General features: G+C 40.9%; 1 protein-coding gene across 1 annotated transcript in view; it reads left to right on the top strand.

The window, feature by feature from the left end:
- LOC140492614 (uncharacterized) overlaps nucleotides 1-23947 on the top strand; it is a 162883-nt gene that overhangs the window by 98802 nt on the left and 40134 nt on the right. Inside the window, exons 37-55 of the mRNA XM_072591626.1 lie at nucleotides 476-589; nucleotides 1869-1973; nucleotides 3348-3452; nucleotides 4274-4387; nucleotides 5669-5773; nucleotides 7148-7252; nucleotides 8074-8187; nucleotides 9469-9573; nucleotides 10948-11052; nucleotides 11874-11987; nucleotides 13266-13370; nucleotides 14741-14845; nucleotides 15667-15780; nucleotides 17062-17166; nucleotides 18541-18645; nucleotides 19467-19580; nucleotides 20862-20966; nucleotides 22342-22446; nucleotides 23264-23377. Of these exons, the coding sequence (XP_072447727.1) occupies nucleotides 476-589; nucleotides 1869-1973; nucleotides 3348-3452; nucleotides 4274-4387; nucleotides 5669-5773; nucleotides 7148-7252; nucleotides 8074-8187; nucleotides 9469-9573; nucleotides 10948-11052; nucleotides 11874-11987; nucleotides 13266-13370; nucleotides 14741-14845; nucleotides 15667-15780; nucleotides 17062-17166; nucleotides 18541-18645; nucleotides 19467-19580; nucleotides 20862-20966; nucleotides 22342-22446; nucleotides 23264-23377 (2058 nt within the window). The remainder of the gene's footprint in view (nucleotides 1-475; nucleotides 590-1868; nucleotides 1974-3347; nucleotides 3453-4273; nucleotides 4388-5668; nucleotides 5774-7147; nucleotides 7253-8073; nucleotides 8188-9468; nucleotides 9574-10947; nucleotides 11053-11873; nucleotides 11988-13265; nucleotides 13371-14740; nucleotides 14846-15666; nucleotides 15781-17061; nucleotides 17167-18540; nucleotides 18646-19466; nucleotides 19581-20861; nucleotides 20967-22341; nucleotides 22447-23263; nucleotides 23378-23947) is intronic.

Genomic DNA, 23947 nt, shown 5'->3' with positions numbered 1-23947 from the left:
GTTAGATCCAATTCTCCAACAAGTGACTATGGAAGCAATCACAAAGTAATGTCACTTTGGAGTGTCGATATTGCAGCACTCCCTCTGCAGTGCTGACCTCCAGCCTGGATCTGCTGGCAGTAACTCTGGGGTTGAGTTAATGAGCTTCTGACTGAGTTTTATGCGCTAACCCCACAGCACAGAGATCGTCCCAATGTAATAAGCTGCCAATGTGTCTGTCCTGAACAGTGAGACAGATACCATTTTACTTCCAGAGAAAGTGCAGCCTGGATTAATGCAAACTCAGTCTGGGTTTGGGGTTTCTGTCTGAAGGAGTGTAAAAGATGCACAAGTCCCTTTCCATTTGTAACAAATGGAAATTGACATCAAACCATAGCACTGAACGGAATCTGATTCTGATGTGGAAAGAGAATGAAATGGATGAAGGAAATGTATTCAGTATAAAATCTGACACCATGAAAATTATCTTAAACAGAAACAAAGACAACAACTGAGGACTCGACAATGGAGTCTACTTCAGTGGACACAACTGTGGTAACCATCAGCTCAAATCCTACCCTGACATCCACTGACCTATCAACATCAGGAGGTATGTGGCAGACATTGTGACCTATCATGAGAACATATCCAACTTTAATTATTCTGTACAACTATACACGATCACTTCACCTGCAATTTGTCTCGCCCTACTTTTAATAGAGAGCATAACTGATTTACTGTGAAAAATTAAACTTCCAGAGGTAGGTATTTCTAAAGAAAAGCCAATGTTTAATAGAGCGAGCGATGGGAGCTAATTTATGAACATCAAGATAACTTAGAAACCAAGGAGGCAATAGCTAGAGTGGATACTCTCTGTGCTTGATGATGTTTAGGGGATGACGATCAGCCCAGAATACTATCAATGCTCCAACTGCTTTTGGAGCAAGAACACATTTAGATCCAATCCTCCCACAAGAGACTACGGAAGCAATCACAAAGTAAAGTCACTTTGGAGAGTCAATATTGTAGCACTACCTCTGCATTGCTGTCCTCCAGCCTGAATCTGCAGGAAGTAACTCTAGGGTTGATTTGATAAGTTTCTGCCTGAGATTTTTGCGCTCACCATGGAGTGCAGAGAGAGTCCCAATATAATAAGCTGCTGAAGTGCCTGTCCTGAACAGGGTGACAGTTACCATTTTATTCCCAGACAAAGTGCACCAGATACGTGTGTTTTAGTATGAAGTAGTTAGGATTGCTCCAGAACGTAAGGGCATAAGTGACAGCAGGAGGATGAGGCCATTCAGCCCATCTAGCCTGTTGTATCAAAAATGAAATTGTGCCTTCCTTTTTTTAAGGCTAGTTCCCTGGACTCTTGCTGCAACACTTGATGTTATTACGATATAGAAATATTTTGATCAAATTCTTGAACACACTCAGTTACTGAGCCTTCTGCACTCAGTTGCATTTTGTGCACTGAAGACTCTTGGTTTTCATACCAAAAAACATTTCTCCGCACCTTTGCCGTGAATTTGTACAGAATGGTCCCTTGCCCTTCACTCCAGTGGAATTATCTTTCCAGTGTTGATCGAGTGGAAAGTATATCTGTCAGAATGTACGAATTGGGCTTTTCTGAAAGATGACGTGGCAATGTTGTCCTCCCTTAGCCAACTTACCGTGCAGCCTGGATTTGCGCAAGCTCAGTCTGGGCCTGGGGTTTCAGTCTGGAGGAGTGTAAGAGATGTTCAATTCCCTTTCCGTTTGTAACAAATGGAAATTGACATCAATCCATAGCATTGAACAGAATGTCATTCTGATGTGGAAACAGGATGAAATGAATGAAAAAATGTATTCAGTATAAAACCTGACACCATGAAATTTATCTTAAACAGAAACAAAGACAACTGAGACAATGGTGTCTACATCAGTGGACACAACAGTGACAACCATCGGCTCAAATCCTACCCTGACATCCACGGATCCGTCAACATCGGGAGGTGAATGGCAGACATTGTGACCTATCGTTAGAACATATCGAATGTATATCCAACTTTTAGCTAGAATGGATACTCTCTCTTCTTGATGAAGTAGCATAGCAGCGGATACAATCAATGGTTCAACTGCTTTTAGGACAATAACACAGTTAGATGCAATCCTCCCTGACATCCACTGATAAGTCAACATCAGAAGGTAGATGGCAGACGTTGTGACCTATAGTTAGAACATATCTAACTATAATTTTTCTCTGATAGATTGGTTAACGATCACTTCATCTGCAATTTGTCTTGCCCTACTTTTAATAGTGAGCACAACTGATTTAATGTAAACAATTAAACTTGCAGAGGGAGAAGTTTCTGAGGTATCGCCAGAGTTAAACAGAGCAAGCGATGGGAGTCAATTTATGAACATCATGTTTTCTTGGAAAACAAGGAAGAAAGAGAGAGAATAGATACACTTTCTTCTTGATGATGTTTAGGGGATGAATATCAGCCCAGGACACTATCAACGGTTCAACTGCTTTTGGGACAATAACACAGTTAGAATTCAATCCTCCCACAAGAGACCATGGATGCAATCACGATTTAATATCACTTTGGAGAGTCGATATTCCAGCACTCCCTCTGAACTGGACCCCTTCAGCCTGGACCCGCTGACAGTAACTCTGGGATTGGGTTCATGAGCTTCTGACTGAGTTTTGTGCGTTCACCTCATAGCACAGAGACAGTCCCAGTGTAATAAGCTTGCCAATGAGCCTTTCCTGAACATTGAGACAGATACCATTTTACTTCCAGACCAAGTCTACTGGAGATGTGCGATTTAGTGTAAAGCAGTCAGGATTGCTACATGACCGTAAGAGCATAAGTGACAGTAAGAGGATGAGGCCTTCAGCCCATTTAGCCTCTTCCAATAGAATTAAAATTGTGCCTTACCTTTTTTCAATGCTCGTTCCCTGGACTCTTGCTGCAGCAATTCATGCGATTAACATATCGAAATATTTTGATCATATTCTTGAACACACTCAGTGACTGAGCCTTCTGCACGCAGTTGCATTGTGCGCACTAAAGACTCATCATTTTCAGACTAAAATACATTTCTCCTTGTTGTTGTCCTGAATTTATCGAGAATGTGCTGTTCTCCTTGACCTCACTCCAGTGGAATTATCTTTCCAGTGTTGATCCAGTGGAAAGTATGAAAGAATGTTAGACACGGTCTAGGTCAGAGGAGTGTAAGAGATGCACAACTTCCTTTCCATTTGTAACAAAATGGAAATTGACATCAAACCGTAGCATTGAACAGAATGTCATTCTGATGTGGAAATAGGATGAAATGATTGAAAAAACTGCATTCAGTATCAAATCTATCTTAAACAGAAAGAAAGACGACTGAGACAATGGAGTCTACATCAGCGGACACAACAGTGACAACCATCGGCTCAAATCCTACCCTGACACCCACTGATCCGTCAACATCAGGAGGTAAATGACAGACATTGTGACTTATTGTTAGAACATATCCAATTGTAAGTTGTCTCTGAGAGACTGGTACACGACCACTTCACTTGCAATTTTCCCGGCACTAATTTTAATTCAGTGCATGACAAATTTATTGTAAACAATTAAATGTCCAGTGGGACGAGTTTCTGAAGTATAGCCACTGTTTAACAAAGCAAGTGATGGGAGCCAATTTATGAACATCAAGATTACTTAGAAAACAAGGGAGAAATATGTGGAATTGATACTGTCTCTTCTTGATGGTATTTTGGAGATGAAGATTAGCCAAGGATACAATCAATGGTTCAACAGCTTCTGAACCAATAACACAGTTAGATCCAATTCTCCAACAAGTGACTATGGAAGCAATCACAAAGTAATGTCACTTTGGAGTGTCGATATTGCAGCACTCCCTCTGCAGTGCTGACCTCCAGCCTGGATCTGCTGGCAGTAACTCTGGGGTTGAGTTAATGAGCTTCTGACTGAGTTTTATGCGCTAACCCCACAGCACAGAGATCGTCCCAATGTAATAAGCTGCCAATGTATCTGTCCTGAACAGTGAGACAGATACCATTTTACTTCCAGAGAAAGTGCAGCCTGGATTAATGCAAACTCAGTCTGGGTTTGGGGTTTCTGTCTGAAGGAGTGTAAAAGATGCACAAGTCCCTTTCCATTTGTAACAAATGGAAATTGACATCAAACCATAGCACTGAACGGAATCTGATTCTGATGTGGAAAGAGAATGAAATGGATGAAGGAAATGTATTCAGTATAAAATCTGACACCATGAAAATTATCTTAAACAGAAACAAAGACAACAACTGAGGACTCGACAATGGAGTCTACTTCAGTGGACACAACTGTGGTAACCATCAGCTCAAATCCTACCCTGACATCCACTGATCTATCAACATCAGGAGGTATGTGGCAGACATTGTGACCTATCATGAGAACATATCCAACTTTAATTATTCTGTACAACTATACACAATCACTTCACCTGCAATTTGTCTCGCCCTACTTTTAATAGAGAGCATAACTGATTTACTGTGAAAAATTAAACTTCCAGAGGTAGGTATTTCTAAAGAAAAGCCAATGTTTAATAGAGCGAGCGATGGGAGGTAATTTATGAACATCAAGATAACTTAGAAACCAAGGAGGCAATAGCTAGAGTGGATACTCTCTGTGCTTGATGATGTTTAGGGGATGACGATCAGCCCAGAATACTATCAATGCTCCAACTGCTTTTGGAGCAATAACACATTTAGATCCAATCCTCCCACAAGAGACTACGGAAGCAATCACAAAGTAAAGTCACTTTGGAGAGTCAATATTGTAGCACTACCTCTGCATTGCTGTCCTCCAGCCTGGATCTGCTGGAAGTAACTCTAGGGTTGATTTGCTAAGTTTCTGCCTGAGATTTTTGCGCTCACCATGGAGTACAGAGAGAGTCCCAATATAATAAGCTGCTGAAGTGCCTGTCCTGAACAGGGTGACAGTTACCATTTTATTCCCAGACAAAGTGCACCAGATACGTGTGTTTTAGTATGAAGTAGTTAGGATTGCTCCAGAACGTAAGGGCATAAGTGACAGCAGGAAGATGAGGCCATTCAGCCCATCTAGCCTGTTGTATCAAAAATGAAATTGTGCCTTCCTTTTTTTTTAAGGCTAGTTCCCTGGACTCTTGCTGCAACACTTGATGTTATTACCATATAGAAATATTTTGATCAAATTCTTGAACACACTCAGTTACTGAGCCTTCTGCACTCAGTTGCATTTTGTGCACTGAAGACTCTTGGTTTTCATACCAAAAAACATTTCTCCGCACCTTTGCCGTGAATTTGTACAGAATGGTCCCTTGCCCTTCACTCCAGTGGAATTATCTTTCCAGTGTTGATCGAGTGGAAAGTATATCTGTCAGAATGTACGAATTGGGCTTTTCTGAAAGATGACGTGGCAATGTTGTCCTCCCTTAGCCAACCTACCGTGCAGCCTGGATTTGCGCAAGCTCAGTCTGGGTCTGGGGTTTCAGTCTGGAGGAGTGTAAGAGATGTTCAATTCCCTTTCCGTTTGTAACAAATGGAAATTGACATCAATCCATAGCATTGAACAGAATGTCATTCTGATGTGGAAACAGGATGAAATGAATGAAAAAATGTATTCAGTATAAAACCTGACACCATGAAATTTATCTTAAACAGAAACAAAGACAACTGAGACAATGGTGTCTACATCAGTGGACACAACAGTGACAACCATCGGCTCAAATCCTACCCTGACATCCACGGATCCGTCAACATCGGGAGGTGAATGGCAGACATTGTGACCTATCGTTAGAACATATCGAATGTATATCCAACTTTTAGCTAGAATGGATACTCTCTCTTCTTGATGAAGTAGCATAGCAGCGGATACAATCAATGGTTCAACTGCTTTTAGGACAATAACACAGTTAGATGCAATCCTCCCTGACATCCACTGATAAGTCAACATCAGAAGATAGATGGCAGACGTTGTGACCTATAGTTAGAACATATCTAATTATAATTTTTCTCTGATAGATTGGTTAACGATCACTTCATCTGCAATTTGTCTTGCCCTACTTTTAATAGTGAGCACAACTGATTTAATGTAAACAATTAAACTTGCAGAGGGAGAAGTTTCTGAGGTATCGCCAGAGTTAAACAGAGCAAGCGATGGGAGTCAATTTATGAACATCATGTTTTCTTGGAAAACAAGGAAGAAAGAGAGAGAATAGATACACTTTCTTCTTGATGATGTTTAGGGGATGAATATCAGCCCAGGACACTATCAACGGTTCAATTGCTTTTGGGACAATAACACAGTTAGAATTCAATCCTCCCACAAGAGACCATGGATGCAATCATGATTTAATATCACTTTGGAGAGTCGATATTCCAGCACTCCCTCTGAACTGGACCCCTTCAGCCTGGACCCGCTGACAGTAACTCTGGGATTGGGTTCATGAGCTTCTGACTGAGTTTTGTGCGTTCACCTCATAGCACAGAGACAGTCCCAGTGTAATAAGCTTGCCAATGAGCCTTTCCTGAACATTGAGACAGATACCATTTTACTTCCAGACCAAGTCTACTGGAGATGTGCGATTTAGTGTAAAGCAGTCAGGATTGCTACATGACCGTAAGAGCATAAGTGACAGTAAGAGGATGAGGCCTTCAGCCCATTTAGCCTCTTCTAATAGAATTAAAATTGTGCCTTACCTTTTTTCAATGCTCGTTCCCTGGACTCTTGCTGCAGCAATTCATGCGATTAACATATCGAAATATTTTGATCATATTCTTGAACACACTCAGTGACTGAGCCTACTGCACGCAGTTGCATTGTGCGCACTAAAGACTCATCATTTTCAGACTAAAATACATTTCTCCTTGTTGTTGTCCTGAATTTATCGAGAATGTGCTGTTCTCCTTGACCTCACTCCAGTGGAATTATCTTTCCAGTGTTGATCCAGTGGAAAGTATGAAAGAATGTTAGACACGGTCTAGGTCAGAGGAGTGTAAGAGATGCACAACTTCCTTTCCATTTGTAACAAAATGGAAATTGACATCAAACCGTAGCATTGAACAGAATGTCATTCTGATGTGGAAATAGGATGAAATGATTGAAAAAACTGCATTCAGTATCAAATCTATCTTAAACAGAAAGAAAGACGACTGAGACAATGGAGTCTACATCAGCGGACACAACAGTGACAACCATCGGCTCAAATCCTACCCTGACACCCACTGATCCGTCAACATCAGGAGGTAAATGACAGACATTGTGACTTATTGTTAGAACATATCCAATTGTAAGTTGTCTCTGAGAGACTGGTACACGACCACTTCACCTGCAATTTTCCCGGCACTAATTTTAATTCAGTGCATGACAAATTTATTGTAAACAATTAAATGTCCAGTGGGACGAGTTTCTGAAGTATAGCCAATGTTTAACAAAGCAAGTGATGGGAGCCAATTTATGAACATCAAGATTACTTAGAAAACAAGGGAGAAATATGTGGAATTGATACTGTCTCTTCTTGATGGTATTTTGGAGATGAAGATTAGCCAAGGATACAATCAATGGTTCAACAGCTTCTGAACCAATAACACAGTTAGATCCAATTCTCCAACAAGTGACTATGGAAGCAATCACAAAGTAATGTCACTTTGGAGTGTCGATATTGCAGCACTCCCTCTGCAGTGCTGACCTCCAGCCTGGATCTGCTGGCAGTAACTCTGGGGTTGAGTTAATGAGCTTCTGACTGAGTTTTATGCGCTAACCCCACAGCACAGAGATCGTCCCAATGTAATAAGCTGCCAATGTGTCTGTCCTGAACAGTGAGACAGATACCATTTTACTTCCAGAGAAAGTGCAGCCTGGATTAATGCAAACTCAGTCTGGGTTTGGGGTTTCTGTCTGAAGGAGTGTAAAAGATGCACAAGTCCCTTTCCATTTGTAACAAATGGAAATTGACATCAAACCATAGCACTGAACGGAATCTGATTCTGATGTGGAAAGAGAATGAAATGGATGAAGGAAATGTATTCAGTATAAAATCTGACACCATGAAAATTATCTTAAACAGAAACAAAGACAACAACTGAGGACTCGACAATGGAGTCTACTTCAGTGGACACAACTGTGGTAACCATCAGCTCAAATCCTACCCTGACATCCACTGATCTATCAACATCAGGAGGTATGTGGCAGACATTGTGACCTATCATGAGAACATATCCAACTTTAATTATTCTGTACAACTATACACGATCACTTCACCTGCAATTTGTCTCGCCCTACTTTTAATAGAGAGCATAACTGATTTACTGTGAAAAATTAAACTTCCAGAGGTAGGTATTTCTAAAGAAAAGCCAATGTTTAATAGAGCGAGCGATGGGAGCTAATTTATGAACATCAAGATAACTTAGAAACCAAGGAGGCAATAGCTAGAGTGGATACTCTCTGTGCTTGATGATGTTTAGGGGATGACGATCAGCCCAGAATACTATCAATGCTCCAACTGCTTTTGGAGCAATAACACATTTAGATCCAATCCTCCCACAAGAGACTACGGAAGCAATCACAAAGTAAAGTCACTTTGGAGAGTCAATATTGTAGCACTACCTCTGCATTGCTGTCCTCCAGCCTGGATCTGCTGGAAGTAACTCTGGGGTTGATTTGATAAGTTTCTGCCTGAGATTTTTGCGCTCACCATGGAGTACAGAGAGAGTCCCAATATAATAAGCTGCTGAAGTGCCTGTCCTGAACAGGGTGACAGTTACCATTTTATTCCCAGACAAAGTGCACCAGATACATGTGTTTTAGTATGAAGTAGTTAGGATTGCTCCAGAACGTAAGGGCATAAGTGACAGCAGGAAGATGAGGCCATTCAGCCCATCTAGCCTGTTGTATCAAAAATGAAATTGTGCCTTCCTTTTTTTTTAAGGCTAGTTCCCTGGACTCTTGCTGCAACACTTGATGTTATTACCATATAGAAATATTTTGATCAAATTCTTGAACACACTCAGTTACTGAGCCTTCTGCACTCAGTTGCATTTTGTGCACTGAAGACTCTTGGTTTTCATACCAAAAAACATTTCTCCGCACCTTTGCCATGAATTTGTACAGAATGGTCCCTTGCCCTTCACTCCAGTGGAATTATCTTTCCAGTGTTGATCGAGTGGAAAGTATATCTGTCAGAATGTACGAATTGGGCTTTTCTGAAAGATGACGTGGCAATGTTGTCCTCCCTTAGCCAACCTACCGTGCAGCCTGGATTTGCGCAAGCTCAGTCTAGGTCTGGCGTTTCAGTCTGGAGGAGTGTAAGAGATGTTCAATTCCCTTTCCGTTTGTAACAAATGGAAATTGACATCAATCCATAGCATTGAACAGAATGTCATTCTGATGTGGAAACAGGATGAAATGAATGAAAAAATGTATTCAGTATAAAACCTGACACCATGAAATTTATCTTAAACAGAAACAAAGACAACTGAGACAATGGTGTCTACATCAGTGGACACAACAGTGACAACCATCGGCTCAAATCCTACCCTGACATCCACGGATCCGTCAACATCGGGAGGTGAATGGCAGACATTGTGACCTATCGTTAGAACATATCGAATGTATATCCAACTTTTAGCTAGAATGGATACTCTCTCTTCTTGATGAAGTAGCATAGCAGCGGATACAATCAATGGTTCAACTGCTTTTAGGACAATAACACAGTTAGATGCAATCCTCCCTGACATCCACTGATAAGTCAACATCAGAAGGTAGATGGCAGACGTTGTGACCTATAGTTAGAACATATCTAACTATAATTTTTCTCTGAGAGATTGGTTAACGATCACTTCATCTGCAATTTGTCTTGCCCTACTTTTAATAGTGAGCACAACTGATTTAATGTAAACAATTAAACTTGCAGAGGGAGAAGTTTCTGAGGTATCGCCAGAGTTAAACAGAGCAAGCGATGGGAGTCAATTTATGAACATCATGTTTTCTTGGAAAACAAGGAAGAAAGAGAGAGAATAGATACACTTTCTTCTTGATGATGTTTAGGGGATGAATATCAGCCCAGGACACTATCAACGGTTCAATTGCTTTTGGGACAATAACACAGTTAGAATTCAATCCTCCCACAAGAGACCATGGATGCAATCATGATTTAATATCACTTTGGAGAGTCGATATTACAGCACTCCCTCTGCACTGGACCCCTTCAGCCTGGACCCGCTGACAGTAACTCTGGGATTGGGTTCATGAGCTTCTGACTGAGTTTTGTGCGTTCACCTCATAGCACAGAGACAGTCCCAGTGTAATAAGCTTGCCAATGAGCCTTTCCTGAACATTGAGACAGATACCATTTTACTTCCAGACCAAGTCTACTGGAGATGTGCGATTTAGTGTAAAGCAGTCAGAATTGCTACATGACCGTAAGAGCATAAGTGACAGTAAGAGGATGAGGCCTTCAGCCCATTTAGCCTCTTCCAATAGAATTAAAATTGTGCCTTACCTTTTTTCAATGCTCGTTCCCTGGACTCTTGCTGCAGCAATTCATGCGATTAACATATCGAAATATTTTGATCATATTCTTGAACACACTCAGTGACTGAGCCTTCTGCACGCAGTTGCATTGTGCGCACTAAAGACTCATCATTTTCAGACTAAAATACATTTCTCCTTGTTGTTGTCCTGAATTTATCGAGAATGTGCTGTTCTCCTTGACCTCACTCCAGTGGAATTATCTTTCCAGTGTTGATCCAGTGGAAAGTATGAAAGAATGTTAGACACGGTCTAGGTCAGAGGAGTGTAAGAGATGCACAACTTCCTTTCCATTTGTAACAAAATGGAAATTGACATCAAACCGTAGCATTGAACAGAATGTCATTCTGATGTGGAAATAGGATGAAATGATTGAAAAAACTGCATTCAGTATCAAATCTATCTTAAACAGAAAGAAAGACGACTGAGACAATGGAGTCTACATCAGCGGACACAACAGTGACAACCATCGGCTCAAATCCTACCCTGACACCCACTGATCCGTCAACATCAGGAGGTAAATGACAGACATTGTGACTTATTGTTAGAACATATCCAATTGTAAGTTGTCTCTGAGAGACTGGTACACGACCACTTCACCTGCAATTTTCCCAGCACTAATTTTAATTCAGTGCATGACAAATTTATTGTAAACAATTAAATGTCCAGTGGGACGAGTTTCTGAAGTATAGCCAATGTTTAACAAAGCAAGTGATGGGAGCCAATTTATGAACATCAAGATTACTTAGAAAACAAGGGAGAAATATGTGGAATTGATACTGTCTCTTCTTGATGGTATTTTGGAGATGAAGATTAGCCAAGGATACAATCAATGGTTCAACAGCTTCTGAACCAATAACACAGTTAGATCCAATTCTCCAACAAGTGACTATGGAAGCAATCACAAAGTAATGTCACTTTGGAGTGTCGATATTGCAGCACTCCCTCTGCAGTGCTGACCTCCAGCCTGGATCTGCTGGCAGTAACTCTGGGGTTGAGTTAATGAGCTTCTGACTGAGCTTTATGCGCTAACCCCACAGCACAGAGATCGTCCCAATGTAATAAGCTGCCAATGTGTCTGTCCTGAACAGTGAGACAGATACCATTTTACTTCCAGAGAAAGTGCAGCCTGGATTAATGCAAACTCAGTCTGGGTTTGGGGTTTCTGTCTGAAGGAGTGTAAAAGATGCACAAGTCCCTTTCCATTTGTAACAAATGGAAATTGACATCAAACCATAGCACTGAACGGAATCTGATTCTGATGTGGAAAGAGAATGAAATGGATGAAGGAAATGTATTCAGTATAAAATCTGACACCATGAAAATTATCTTAAACAGAAACAAAGACAACAACTGAGGACTCGACAATGGAGTCTACTTCAGTGGACACAACTGTGGTAACCATCAGCTCAAATCCTACCCTGACATCCACTGATCTATCAACATCAGGAGGTATGTGGCAGACATTGTGACCTATCATGAGAACATATCCAACTTTAATTATTCTGTACAACTATACACGATCACCACCTGCAATTTGTCTCGCCCTACTTTTAATAGAGAGCATAACTGATTTACTGTGAAAAATTAAACTTCAAGAGGTTGGTATTTCTAAAGAAAAGCCAATGTTTAATAGAGCGAGCGATGGGAGCTAATTTATGAACATCAAGATAACTTAGAAACCAAGGAGGCAATAGCTAGAGTGGATACTCTCTGTGCTTGATGATGTTTAGGGGATGACGATCAGCCCAGAATACTATCAATGCTCCAACTGCTTTTGGAGCAATAACACATTTAGATCCAATCCTCCCACAAGAGACTACGGAAGCAATCACAAAGTAAAGTCACTTTGGAGAGTCAATATTGTAGCACTACCTCTGCATTGCTGTCCTCCAGCCTGGATCTGCTGGAAGTAACTCTGGGGTTGATTTGATAAGTTTCTGCCTGAGATTTTTGCGCTCACCATGGAGTACAGAGAGAGTCCCAATATAATAAGCTGCTGAAGTGCCTGTCCTGAACAGGGTGACAGTTACCATTTTATTCCCAGACAAAGTGCACCAGATACGTGTGTTTTAGTATGAAGTAGTTAGGATTGCTCCAGAACGTAAGGGCATAAGTGACAGCAGGAAGATGAGGCCATTCAGCCCATCTAGCCTGTTGTATCAAAAATGAAATTCTGCCTTCCTTTTTTTTAAGGCTAGTTCCCTGGACTCTTGCTGCAACACTTGATGTTTTTACCATATAGAAATATTTTGATCAAATTCTTGAACACACTCAGTTACTGAGCCTTCTGCACTCAGTTGCATTTTGTGCACTGAAGACTCTTGGTTTTCATACCAAAAAACATTTCTCCGCACCTTTGCCGTGAATTTGTACAGAATGGTCCCTTGCCCTTCACTCCAGTGGAATTATCTTTCCAGTGTTGATCGAGTGGAAAGTATATCTGTCAGAATGTACGAATTGGGCTTTTCTGAAAGATGACGTGGCAATGTTGTCCTCCCTTAGCCAACTTACCGTGCAGCCTGGATTTGCGCAAGCTCAGTCTGGGCCTGGGGTGTCAGTCTGGAGGAGTGTAAGAGATGTTCAATTCCCTTTCCGTTTGTAACAAATGGAAATTGACATCAATCCATAGCATTGAACAGAATGTCATTCTGATGTGGAAACAGGATGAAATGAATGAAAAAATGTATTCAGTATAAAACCTGACACCATGAAATTTATCTTAAACAGAAACAAAGACAACTGAGACAATGGTGTCTACATCAGTGGACACAACAGTGACAACCATCGGCTCAAATCCTACCCTGACATCCACGGATCCGTCAACATCGGGAGGTGAATGGCAGACATTGTGACCTATCGTTAGAACATATCGAATGTATATCCAACTTTTAGCTAGAATGGATACTCTCTCTTCTTGATGAAGTAGCATAGCAGCGGATACAATCAATGGTTCAACTGCTTTTAGGACAATAACACAGTTAGATGCAATCCTCCCTGACATCCACTGATAAGTCAACATCAGAAGGTAGATGGCAGACGTTGTGACCTATAGTTAGAACATATCTAACTATAATTTTTCTCTGATAGATTGGTTAACGATCACTTCATCTGCAATTTGTCTTGCCCTACTTTTAATAGTGAGCACAACTGATTTAATGTAAACAATTAAACTTGCAGAGGGAGAAGTTTCTGAGGTATCGCCAGAGTTAAACAGAGCAAGCGTTGGGAGTCAATTTATGAACATCATGTTTTCTTGGAAAACAGGGAAGAGAGAGAATAGATACACTTTCTTCTTGATGATGTTTAGGGGATGAATATCAGCCCAGGACACTATCAACGGTTCAACTGCTTTTGGGACAATAACACAGTTAGAATTCAATCCTCCCACAAGAGACCATGGATGCAATCACGATTTAATATCACTTTGGAGAGTCGATATTACAGCACTCCCTCTGAACTGGACCCCTTCAGCCTGGACCCGCTGACAGTAACTCTGGGATTGGGTTCATGAGCTTCTGACTGAGTTTTGTGCGTTCACCTCATAGCACAGAGACAGTCCCAGTGTAATAAGCTTGCCAATGAGCCTTTCCTGAACATTGAGACAGATACCATTTTACTTCCAGACCAAGTCTACTGGAGATGTGTGATTTAGTGTAAAGCAGTCAGGATTGCTACATGACCGTAAGAGCATAAGTGACAGTAAGAGGATGAGGCCTTCAGCCCATTTAGCCTCTTCCAATAGAATTAAAATTGTGCCTTACCTTTTTTCAATGCTCGTTCCCTGGACTCTTGCTGCAGCAATTCATGCGATTAACATATCGAAATATTTTGATCATATTCTTGAACACACTCAGTGACTGAGCCTTCTGCACGCAGTTGCATTGTGCGCACTAAAGACTCATCATTTTCAGACTAAAATACATTTCTCCTTGTTGTTGTCCTGAATTTATCGAGAATGTGCTGTTCTCCTTGACCTCACTCCAGTGGAATTATCTTTCCAGTGTTGATCCAGTGGAAAGTATGAAAGAATGTTAGACACGGTCTAGGTCAGAGGAGTGTAAGAGATGCACAACTTCCTTTCCATTTGTAACAAAATGGAAATTGACATCAAACCGTAGCATTGAACAGAATGTCATTCTGATGTGGAAATAGGATGAAATGATTGAAAAAACTGCATTCAGTATCAAATCTATCTTAAACAGAAAGAAAGACGACTGAGACAATGGAGTCTACATCAGCGGACACAACAGTGACAACCATCGGCTCAAATCCTACCCTGACACCCACTGATCCGTCAACATCAGGAGGTAAATGACAGACATTGTGACTTATTGTTAGAACATATCCAATTGTAAGTTGTCTCTGAGAGACTGGTACACGACCACTTCACCTGCAATTTTCCCGGCACTAATTTTAATTCAGTGCATGACAAATTTATTGTAAACAATTAAATGTCCAGTGGGACGAGTTTCTGAAGTATAGCCAATGTTTAACAAAGCAAGTGATGGGAGCCAATTTATGAACATCAAGATTACTTAGAAAACAAGGGAGAAATATGTGGAATTGATACTGTCTCTTCTTGATGGTATTTTGGAGATGAAGATTAGCCAAGGATACAATCAATGGTTCAACAGCTTCTGAACCAATAACACAGTTAGATCCAATTCTCCAACAAGTGACTATGGAAGCAATCACAAAGTAATGTCACTTTGGAGTGTCGATATTGCAGCACTCCCTCTGCAGTGCTGACCTCCAGCCTGGATCTGCTGGCAGTAACTCTGGGGTTGAGTTAATGAGCTTCTGACTGAGTTTTATGCGCTAACCCCACAGCACAGAGATCGTCCCAATGTAATAAGCTGCCAATGTGTCTGTCCTGAACAGTGAGACAGATACCATTTTACTTCCAGAGAAAGTGCAGCCTGTATTAATGCAAACTCAGTCTGGGTTTGGGGTTTCTGTCTGAAGGAGTGTAAAAGATGCACAAGTCCCTTTCCATTTGTAACAAATGGAAATTGACATCAAACCATAGCACTGAACGGAATCTGATTCTGATGTGGAAAGAGAATGAAATGGATGAAGGAAATGTATTCAGTATAAAATCTGACACCATGAAAATTATCTTAAACAGAAACAAAGACAACAACTGAGGACTCGACAATGGAGTCTACTTCAGTGGACACAACTGTGGTAACCATCAGCTCAAATCCTACCCTGACATCCACTGATCTATCAACATCAGGAGGTATGTGGCAGACATTGTGACCTATCATGAGAACATATCCAACTTTAATTATTCTGTACAACTATACACGATCACTTCACCTGCAATTTGTCTCGCCCTACTTTTAATAGAGAGCATAACTGATTTACTGTGAAAAATTAAACTTCCAGAGGTAGGTATTTCTAAAGAAAAGCCAATGTTTAATAGAGCGAGCGATGGGAGCTAATTTATGAACATCAAGATAACTTAGAAACCAAGGAGGCAATAGCTAGAGTGGATACTCTCTGTGCTTGATGATGTTTAGGGGATGACGATCAGCCCAGAATACTATCAATGCTCCAACTGCTTTTGGAGCAATAACACATTTAGATCCAATCCTCCCACAAGAGACTACGGAAGCAATCACAAAGTAAAGTCACTTTGGAGAGTCAATATTGTAGCACTACCTCTGCATTGCTGTCCTCCAGCCTGGATCTGCTGGAAGTAACTCTGGGGTTGATTTGATAAGTTTCTGCCTGAGATTTTTGCGCTCACCATGGAGTACAGAGAGAGTCCCAATATAATAAGCTGCTGAAGTGCCTGTCCTGAACAGGGTGACAGTTACCATTTTATTCCCAGACAAAGTGCACCAGATACGTGTGTTTTAGTATGAAGTAGTTAGGATTGCTCCAGAACGTAAGGGCAAATGTGACAGCAGGAAGATGAGGCCATTCAGCCCATCTAGCCTGTTGTATCAAAAATGAAATTGTGCCTTCCTTTTTTTTTAAGGCTAGTTCCCTGGACTCTTGCTGCAACACTTGATGTTATTACCATATAGAAATATTTTGATCAAATTCTTGAACACACTCAGTTACTGAGCCTTCTGCACTCAGTTGCATTTTGTGCACTGAAGACTCTTGGTTTTCATACCAAAAAACATTTCTCCGCACCTTTGCCATGAATTTGTACAGAATGGTCCCTTGCCCTTCACTCCAGTGGAATTATCTTTCCAGTGTTGATCGAGTGGAAAGTATATCTGTCAGAATGTACGAATTGGGCTTTTCTGAAAGATGACGTGGCAATGTTGTCCTCCCTTAGCCAACCTACCGTGCAGCCTGGATTTGCGCAAGCTCAGTCTAGGTCTGGCGTTTCAGTCTGGAGGAGTGTAAGAGATGTTCAATTCCCTTTCCGTTTGTAACAAATGGAAATTGACATCAATCCATAGCATTGAACAGAATGTCATTCTGATGTGGAAACAGGATGAAATGAATGAAAAAATGTATTCAGTATAAAACCTGACACCATGAAATTTATCTTAAACAGAAACAAAGACAACTGAGACAATGGTGTCTACATCAGTGGACACAACAGTGACAACCATCGGCTCAAATCCTACCCTGACATCCACGGATCCGTCAACATCGGGAGGTGAATGGCAGACATTGTGACCTATCGTTAGAACATATCGAATGTATATCCAACTTTTAGCTAGAATGGATACTCTCTCTTCTTGATGAAGTAGCATAGCACCGGATACAATCAATGGTTCAACTGCTTTTAGGACAATAACACAGTTAGATGCAATCCTCCCTGACATCCACTGATAAGTCAACATCAGAAGGTAGATGGCAGACGTTGTGACCTATAGTTAGAACATATCTAACTATAATTTTTCTCTGAGAGATTGGTTAACGATCACTTCATCTGCAATTTGTCTTGCCCTACTTTTAATAGTGAGCACAACTGATTTAATGTAAACAATTAAACTTGCAGAGGGAGAAGTTTCTGAGGTATCGCCAGAGTTAAACAGAGCAAGCGATGGGAGTCAATTTATGAACATCATGTTTTCTTGGAAAACAAGGAAGAAAGAGAGAGAATAGATACACTTTCTTCTTGATGATGTTTAGGGGATGAATATCAGCCCAGGACACTATCAACGGTTCAATTGCTTTTGGGACAATAACACAGTTAGAATTCAATCCTCCCACAAGAGACCATGGATGCAATCATGATTTAATATCACTTTGGAGAGTCGATATTACAGCACTCCCTCTGCACTGGACCCCTTCAGCCTGGACCCGCTGACAGTAACTCTGGGATTGGGTTCATGAGCTTCTGACTGAGTTTTGTGCGTTCACCTCATAGCACAGAGACAGTCCCAGTGTAATAAGCTTGCCAATGAGCCTTTCCTGAACATTGAGACAGATACCATTTTACTTCCAGACCAAGTCTACTGGAGATGTGTGATTTAGTGTAAAGCAGTCAGGATTGCTACATGACCGTAAGAGCATAAGTGACAGTAAGAGGATGAGGCCTTCAGCCCATTTAGCCTCTTCCAATAGAATTAAAATTGTGCCTTACCTTTTTTCAATGCTCGTTCCCTGGACTCTTGCTGCAGCAATTCATGCGATTAACATATCGAAATATTTTGATCATATTCTTGAACACACTCAGTGACTGAGCCTTCTGCACGCAGTTGCATTGTGCGCACTAAAGACTCATCATTTTCAGACTAAAATACATTTCTCCTTGTTGTTGTCCTGAATTTATCGAGAATGTGCTGTTCTCCTTGACCTCACTCCAGTGGAATTATCTTTCCAGTGTTGATCCAGTGGAAAGTATGAAAGAATGTTAGACACGGTCTAGGTCAGAGGAGTGTAAGAGATGCACAACTTCCTTTCCATTTGTAACAAAATGGAAATTGACATCAAACCGTAGCATTGAACAGAATGTCATTCTGATGTGGAAATAGGATGAAATGATTGAAAAAACTGCATTCAGTATCAAATCTATCTTAAACAGAAAGAAAGACGACTGAGACAATGGAGTCTACATCAGCGGACACAACAGTGACAACCATCGGCTCAAATCCTACCCTGACACCCACTGATCCGTCAACATCAGGAGGTAAATGACAGACATTGTGACTTATTGTTAGAACATATCCAATTGTAAGTTGTCTCTGAGAGACTGGTACACGACCACTTCACCTGCAATTTTCCCGGCACTAATTTTAATTCAGTGCATGACAAATTTATTGTAAACAATTAAATGTCCAGTGGGACGAGTTTCTGAAGTATAGCCAATGTTTAACAAAGCAAGTGATGGGAGCCAATTTATGAACATCAAGATTACTTAGAAAACAAGGGAGAAATATGTGGAATTGATACTGTCTCTTCTTGATGGTATTTTGGAGATGAAGATTAGCCAAGGATACAATCAATGGTTCAACAGCTTCTGAACCAATAACACAGTTAGATCCAATTCTCCAACAAGTGACTATGGAAGCAATCACAAAGTAATGTCACTTTGGAGTGTCGATATTGCAGCACTCCCTCTGCAGTGCTGACCTCCAGCCTGGATCTGCTGGCAGTAACTCTGGGGTTGAGTTAATGAGCTTCTGACTGAGTTTTATGCGCTAACCCCACAGCACAGAGATCGTCCCAATGTAATAAGCTGCCAATGTGTCTGTCCTGAACAGTGAGACAGATACCATTTTACTTCCAGAGAAAGTGCAGCCTGTATTAATGCAAACTCAGTCTGGGTTTGGGGTTTCTGTCTGAAGGAGTGTAAAAGATGCACAAGTCCCTTTCCATTTGTAACAAATGGAAATTGACATCAAACCATAGCACTGAACGGAATCTGATTCTGATGTGGAAAGAGAATGAAATGGATGAAGGAAATGTATTCAGTATAAAATCTGACACCATGAAAATTATCTTAAACAGAAACAAAGACAACAACTGAGGACTCGACAATGGAGTCTACTTCAGTGGACACAACTGTGGTAACCATCAGCTCAAATCCTACCCTGACATCCACTGATCTATCAACATCAGGAGGTATGTGGCAGACATTGTGACCTATCATGAGAACATATCCAACTTTAATTATTCTGTACAACTATACACGATCACTTCACCTGCAATTTGTCTCGCCCTACTTTTAATAGAGAGCATAACTGATTTACTGTGAAAAATTAAACTTCCAGAGGTAGGTATTTCTAAAGAAAAGCCAATGTTTAATAGAGCGAGCGATGGGAGCTAATTTATGAACATCAAGATAACTTAGAAACCAAGGAGGCAATAGCTAGAGTGGATACTCTCTGTGCTTGATGATGTTTAGGGGATGACGATCAGCCCAGAATACTATCAATGCTCCAACTGCTTTTGGAGCAATAACACATTTAGATCCAATCCTCCCACAAGAGACTACGGAAGCAATCACAAAGTAAAGTCACTTTGGAGAGTCAATATTGTAGCACTACCTCTGCATTGCTGTCCTCCAGCCTGGATCTGCTGGAAGTAACTCTGGGGTTGATTTGATAAGTTTCTGCCTGAGATTTTTGCGCTCACCATGGAGTACAGAGAGAGTCCCAATATAATAAGCTGCTGAAGTGCCTGTCCTGAACAGGGTGACAGTTACCATTTTATTCCCAGACAAAGTGCACCAGATACGTGTGTTTTAGTATGAAGTAGTTAGGATTGCTCCAGAACGTAAGGGCAAATGTGACAGCAGGAAGATGAGGCCATTCAGCCCATCTAGCCTGTTGTATCAAAAATGAAATTGTGCCTTCCTTTTTTTTTAAGGCTAGTTCCCTGGACTCTTGCTGCAACACTTGATGTTATTACCATATAGAAATATTTTGATCAAATTCTTGAACACACTCAGTTACTGAGCCTTCTGCACTCAGTTGCATTTTGTGCACTGAAGACTCTTGGTTTTCATACCAAAAAACATTTCTCCGCACCTTTGCCATGAATTTGTACAGAATGGTCCCTTGCCCTTCACTCCAGTGGAATTATCTTTCCAGTGTTGATCGAGTGGAAAGTATATCTGTCAGAATGTACGAATTGGGCTTTTCTGAAAGATGACGTGGCAATGTTGTCCTCCCTTAGCCAACCTACCGTGCAGCCTGGATTTGCGCAAGCTCAGTCTAGGTCTGGCGTTTCAGTCTGGAGGAGTGTAAGAGATGTTCAATTCCCTTTCCGTTTGTAACAAATGGAAATTGACATCAATCCATAGCATTGAACAGAATGTCATTCTGATGTGGAAACAGGATGAAATGAATGAAAAAATGTATTCAGTATAAAACCTGACACCATGAAATTTATCTTAAACAGAAACAAAGACAACTGAGACAATGGTGTCTACATCAGTGGACACAACAGTGACAACCATCGGCTCAAATCCTACCCTGACATCCACGGATCCGTCAACATCGGGAGGTGAATGGCAGACATTGTGACCTATCGTTAGAACATATCGAATGTATATCCAACTTTTAGCTAGAATGGATACTCTCTCTTCTTGATGAAGTAGCATAGCACCGGATACAATCAATGGTTCAACTGCTTTTAGGACAATAACACAGTTAGATGCAATCCTCCCTGACATCCACTGATAAGTCAACATCAGAAGGTAGATGGCAGACGTTGTGACCTATAGTTAGAACATATCTAACTATAATTTTTCTCTGAGAGATTGGTTAACGATCACTTCATCTGCAATTTGTCTTGCCCTACTTTTAATAGTGAGCACAACTGATTTAATGTAAACAATTAAACTTGCAGAGGGAGAAGTTTCTGAGGTATCGCCAGAGTTAAACAGAGCAAGCGATGGGAGTCAATTTATGAACATCATGTTTTCTTGGAAAACAAGGAAGAAAGAGAGAGAATAGATACACTTTCTTCTTGATGATGTTTAGGGGATGAATATCAGCCCAGGACACTATCAACGGTTCAATTGCTTTTGGGACAATAACACAGTTAGAATTCAATCCTCCCACAAGAGACCATGGATGCAATCATGATTTAATATCACTTTGGAGAGTCGATATTACAGCACTCCCTCTGCACTGGACCCCTTCAGCCTGGACCCGCTGACAGTAACTCTGGGATTGGGTTCATGAGCTTCTGACTGAGTTTTGTGCGTTCACCTCATAGCACAGAGACAGTCCCAGTGTAATAAGCTTGCCAATGAGCCTTTCCTGAACATTGAGACAGATACCATTTTACTTCCAGACCAAGTCTACTGGAGATGTGCGATTTAGTGTAAAGCAGTCAGAATTGCTACATGACCGTAAGAGCATAAGTGACAGTAAGAGGATGAGGCCTTCAGCCCATTTAGCCTCTTCCAATAGAATTAAAATTGTGCCTTACCTTTTTTCAATGCTCGTTCCCTGGACTCTTGCTGCAGCAATTCATGCGATTAACATATCGAAATATTTTGATCATATTCTTGAACACACTCAGTGACTGAGCCTTCTGCACGCAGTTGCATTGTGCGCACTAAAGACTCATCATTTTCAGACTAAAATACATTTCTCCTTGTTGTTGTCCTGAATTTATCGAGAATGTGCTGTTCTCCTTGACCTCACTCCAGTGGAATTATCTTTCCAGTGTTGATCCAGTGGAAAGTATGAAAGAATGTTAGACACGGTCTAGGTCAGAGGAGTGTAAGAGATGCACAACTTCCTTTCCATTTGTAACAAAATGGAAATTGACATCAAACCGTAGCATTGAACAGAATGTCATTCTGATGTGGAAATAGGATGAAATGATTGAAAAAAACTGCATTCAGTATCAAATCTATCTTAAACAGAAAGAAAGACGACTGAGACAATGGAGTCTACATCAGCGGACACAACAGTGACAACCATCGGCTCAAATCCTACCCTGACACCCACTGATCAGTCAACATCAGGAGGTAAATGACAGACATTGTGACTTATTGTTAGAACATATCCAATTGTAAGTTGTCTCTGAGAGACTGGTACACGACCACTTCACCTGCAATTTTCCCGGCACTAATTTTAATTCAGTGCATGACAAATTTATTGTAAACAATTAAATGTCCAGTGGGACGAGTTTCTGAAGTATAGCCAATGTTTAACAAAGCAAGTGATGGGAGCCAATTTATGAACATCAAGATTACTTAGAAAACAAGGGAGAAATATGTGGAATTGATACTGTCTCTTCTTGATGGTATTTTGGAGATGAAGATTAGCCAAGGATACAATCAATGGTTCAACAGCTTCTGAACCAATAACACAGTTAGATCCAATTCTCCAACAAGTGACTATGGAAGCAATCACAAAGTAATGTCACTTTGGAGTGTCGATATTGCAGCACTCCCTCTGCAGTGCTGACCTCCAGCCTGGATCTGCTGGCAGTAACTCTGGGGTTGAGTTAATGAGCTTCTGACTGAGTTTTATGCGCTAACCCCACAGCACAGAGATCGTCCCAATGTAATAAGCTGCCAATGTGTCCTGAACAGTGAGACAGATACCATTTTACTTCCAGAGAAAGTGCAGCCTGGATTAATGCAAACTCAGTCTGGGTTTGGGGTTTCTGTCTGAAGGAGTGTAAAAGATGCACAAGTCCCTTTCCATTTGTAACAAATGGAAATTGACATCAAACCATAGCACTGAACGGAATCTGATTCTGATGTGGAAAGAGAATGAAATGGATGAAGGAAATGTATTCAGTATAAAATCTGACACCATGAAAATTATCTTAAACAGAAACAAAGACAACAACTGAGGACTCGACAATGGAGTCTACTTCAGTGGACACAACTGTGGTAACCATCAGCTCAAATCCTACCCTGACATCCACTGATCTATCAACATCAGGAGGTATGTGGCAGACATTGTGACCTATCATGAGAACATATCCAACTTTAATTATTCTGTACAACTATACACGATCACTTCACCTGCAATTTGTCTCGCCCTACTTTTAATAGAGAGCATAACTGATTTACTGTGAAAAATTAAACTTCAAGAGGTTGGTATTTCTAAAGAAAAGCCAATGTTTAATAGAGCGAGCGATGGGAGCTAATTTATGAACATCAAGATAACTTAGAAACCAAGGAGGCAATAGCTAGAGTGGATACTCTCTGTGCTTGATGATGTTTAGGGGATGACGATCAGCCCAGAATACTATCAATGCTCCAACTGCTTTTGGAGCAATAACACATTTAGATCCAATCCTCCCACAAGAGACTACGGAAGCAATCACAAAGTAAAGTCACTTTGGAGAGTCAATATTGTAGCACTACCTCTGCATTGCTGTCCTCCAGCCTGGATCTGCTGGAAGTAACTCTGGGGTTGATTTGATAAGTTTCTGCCTGAGATTTTTGCGCTCACCATGGAGTACAGAGAGAGTCCCAATATAATAAGCTGCTGAAGTGCCTGTCCTGAACA

Source organism: Chiloscyllium punctatum, chromosome 21 (assembly GCF_047496795.1).
Source record: "Chiloscyllium punctatum isolate Juve2018m chromosome 21, sChiPun1.3, whole genome shotgun sequence".
NCBI lineage: Eukaryota > Metazoa > Chordata > Chondrichthyes > Orectolobiformes > Hemiscylliidae > Chiloscyllium > Chiloscyllium punctatum.
Note: the sequence above shows the minus strand (reverse complement) of the source record. Positions and strands in the feature narration are given on the sequence as shown.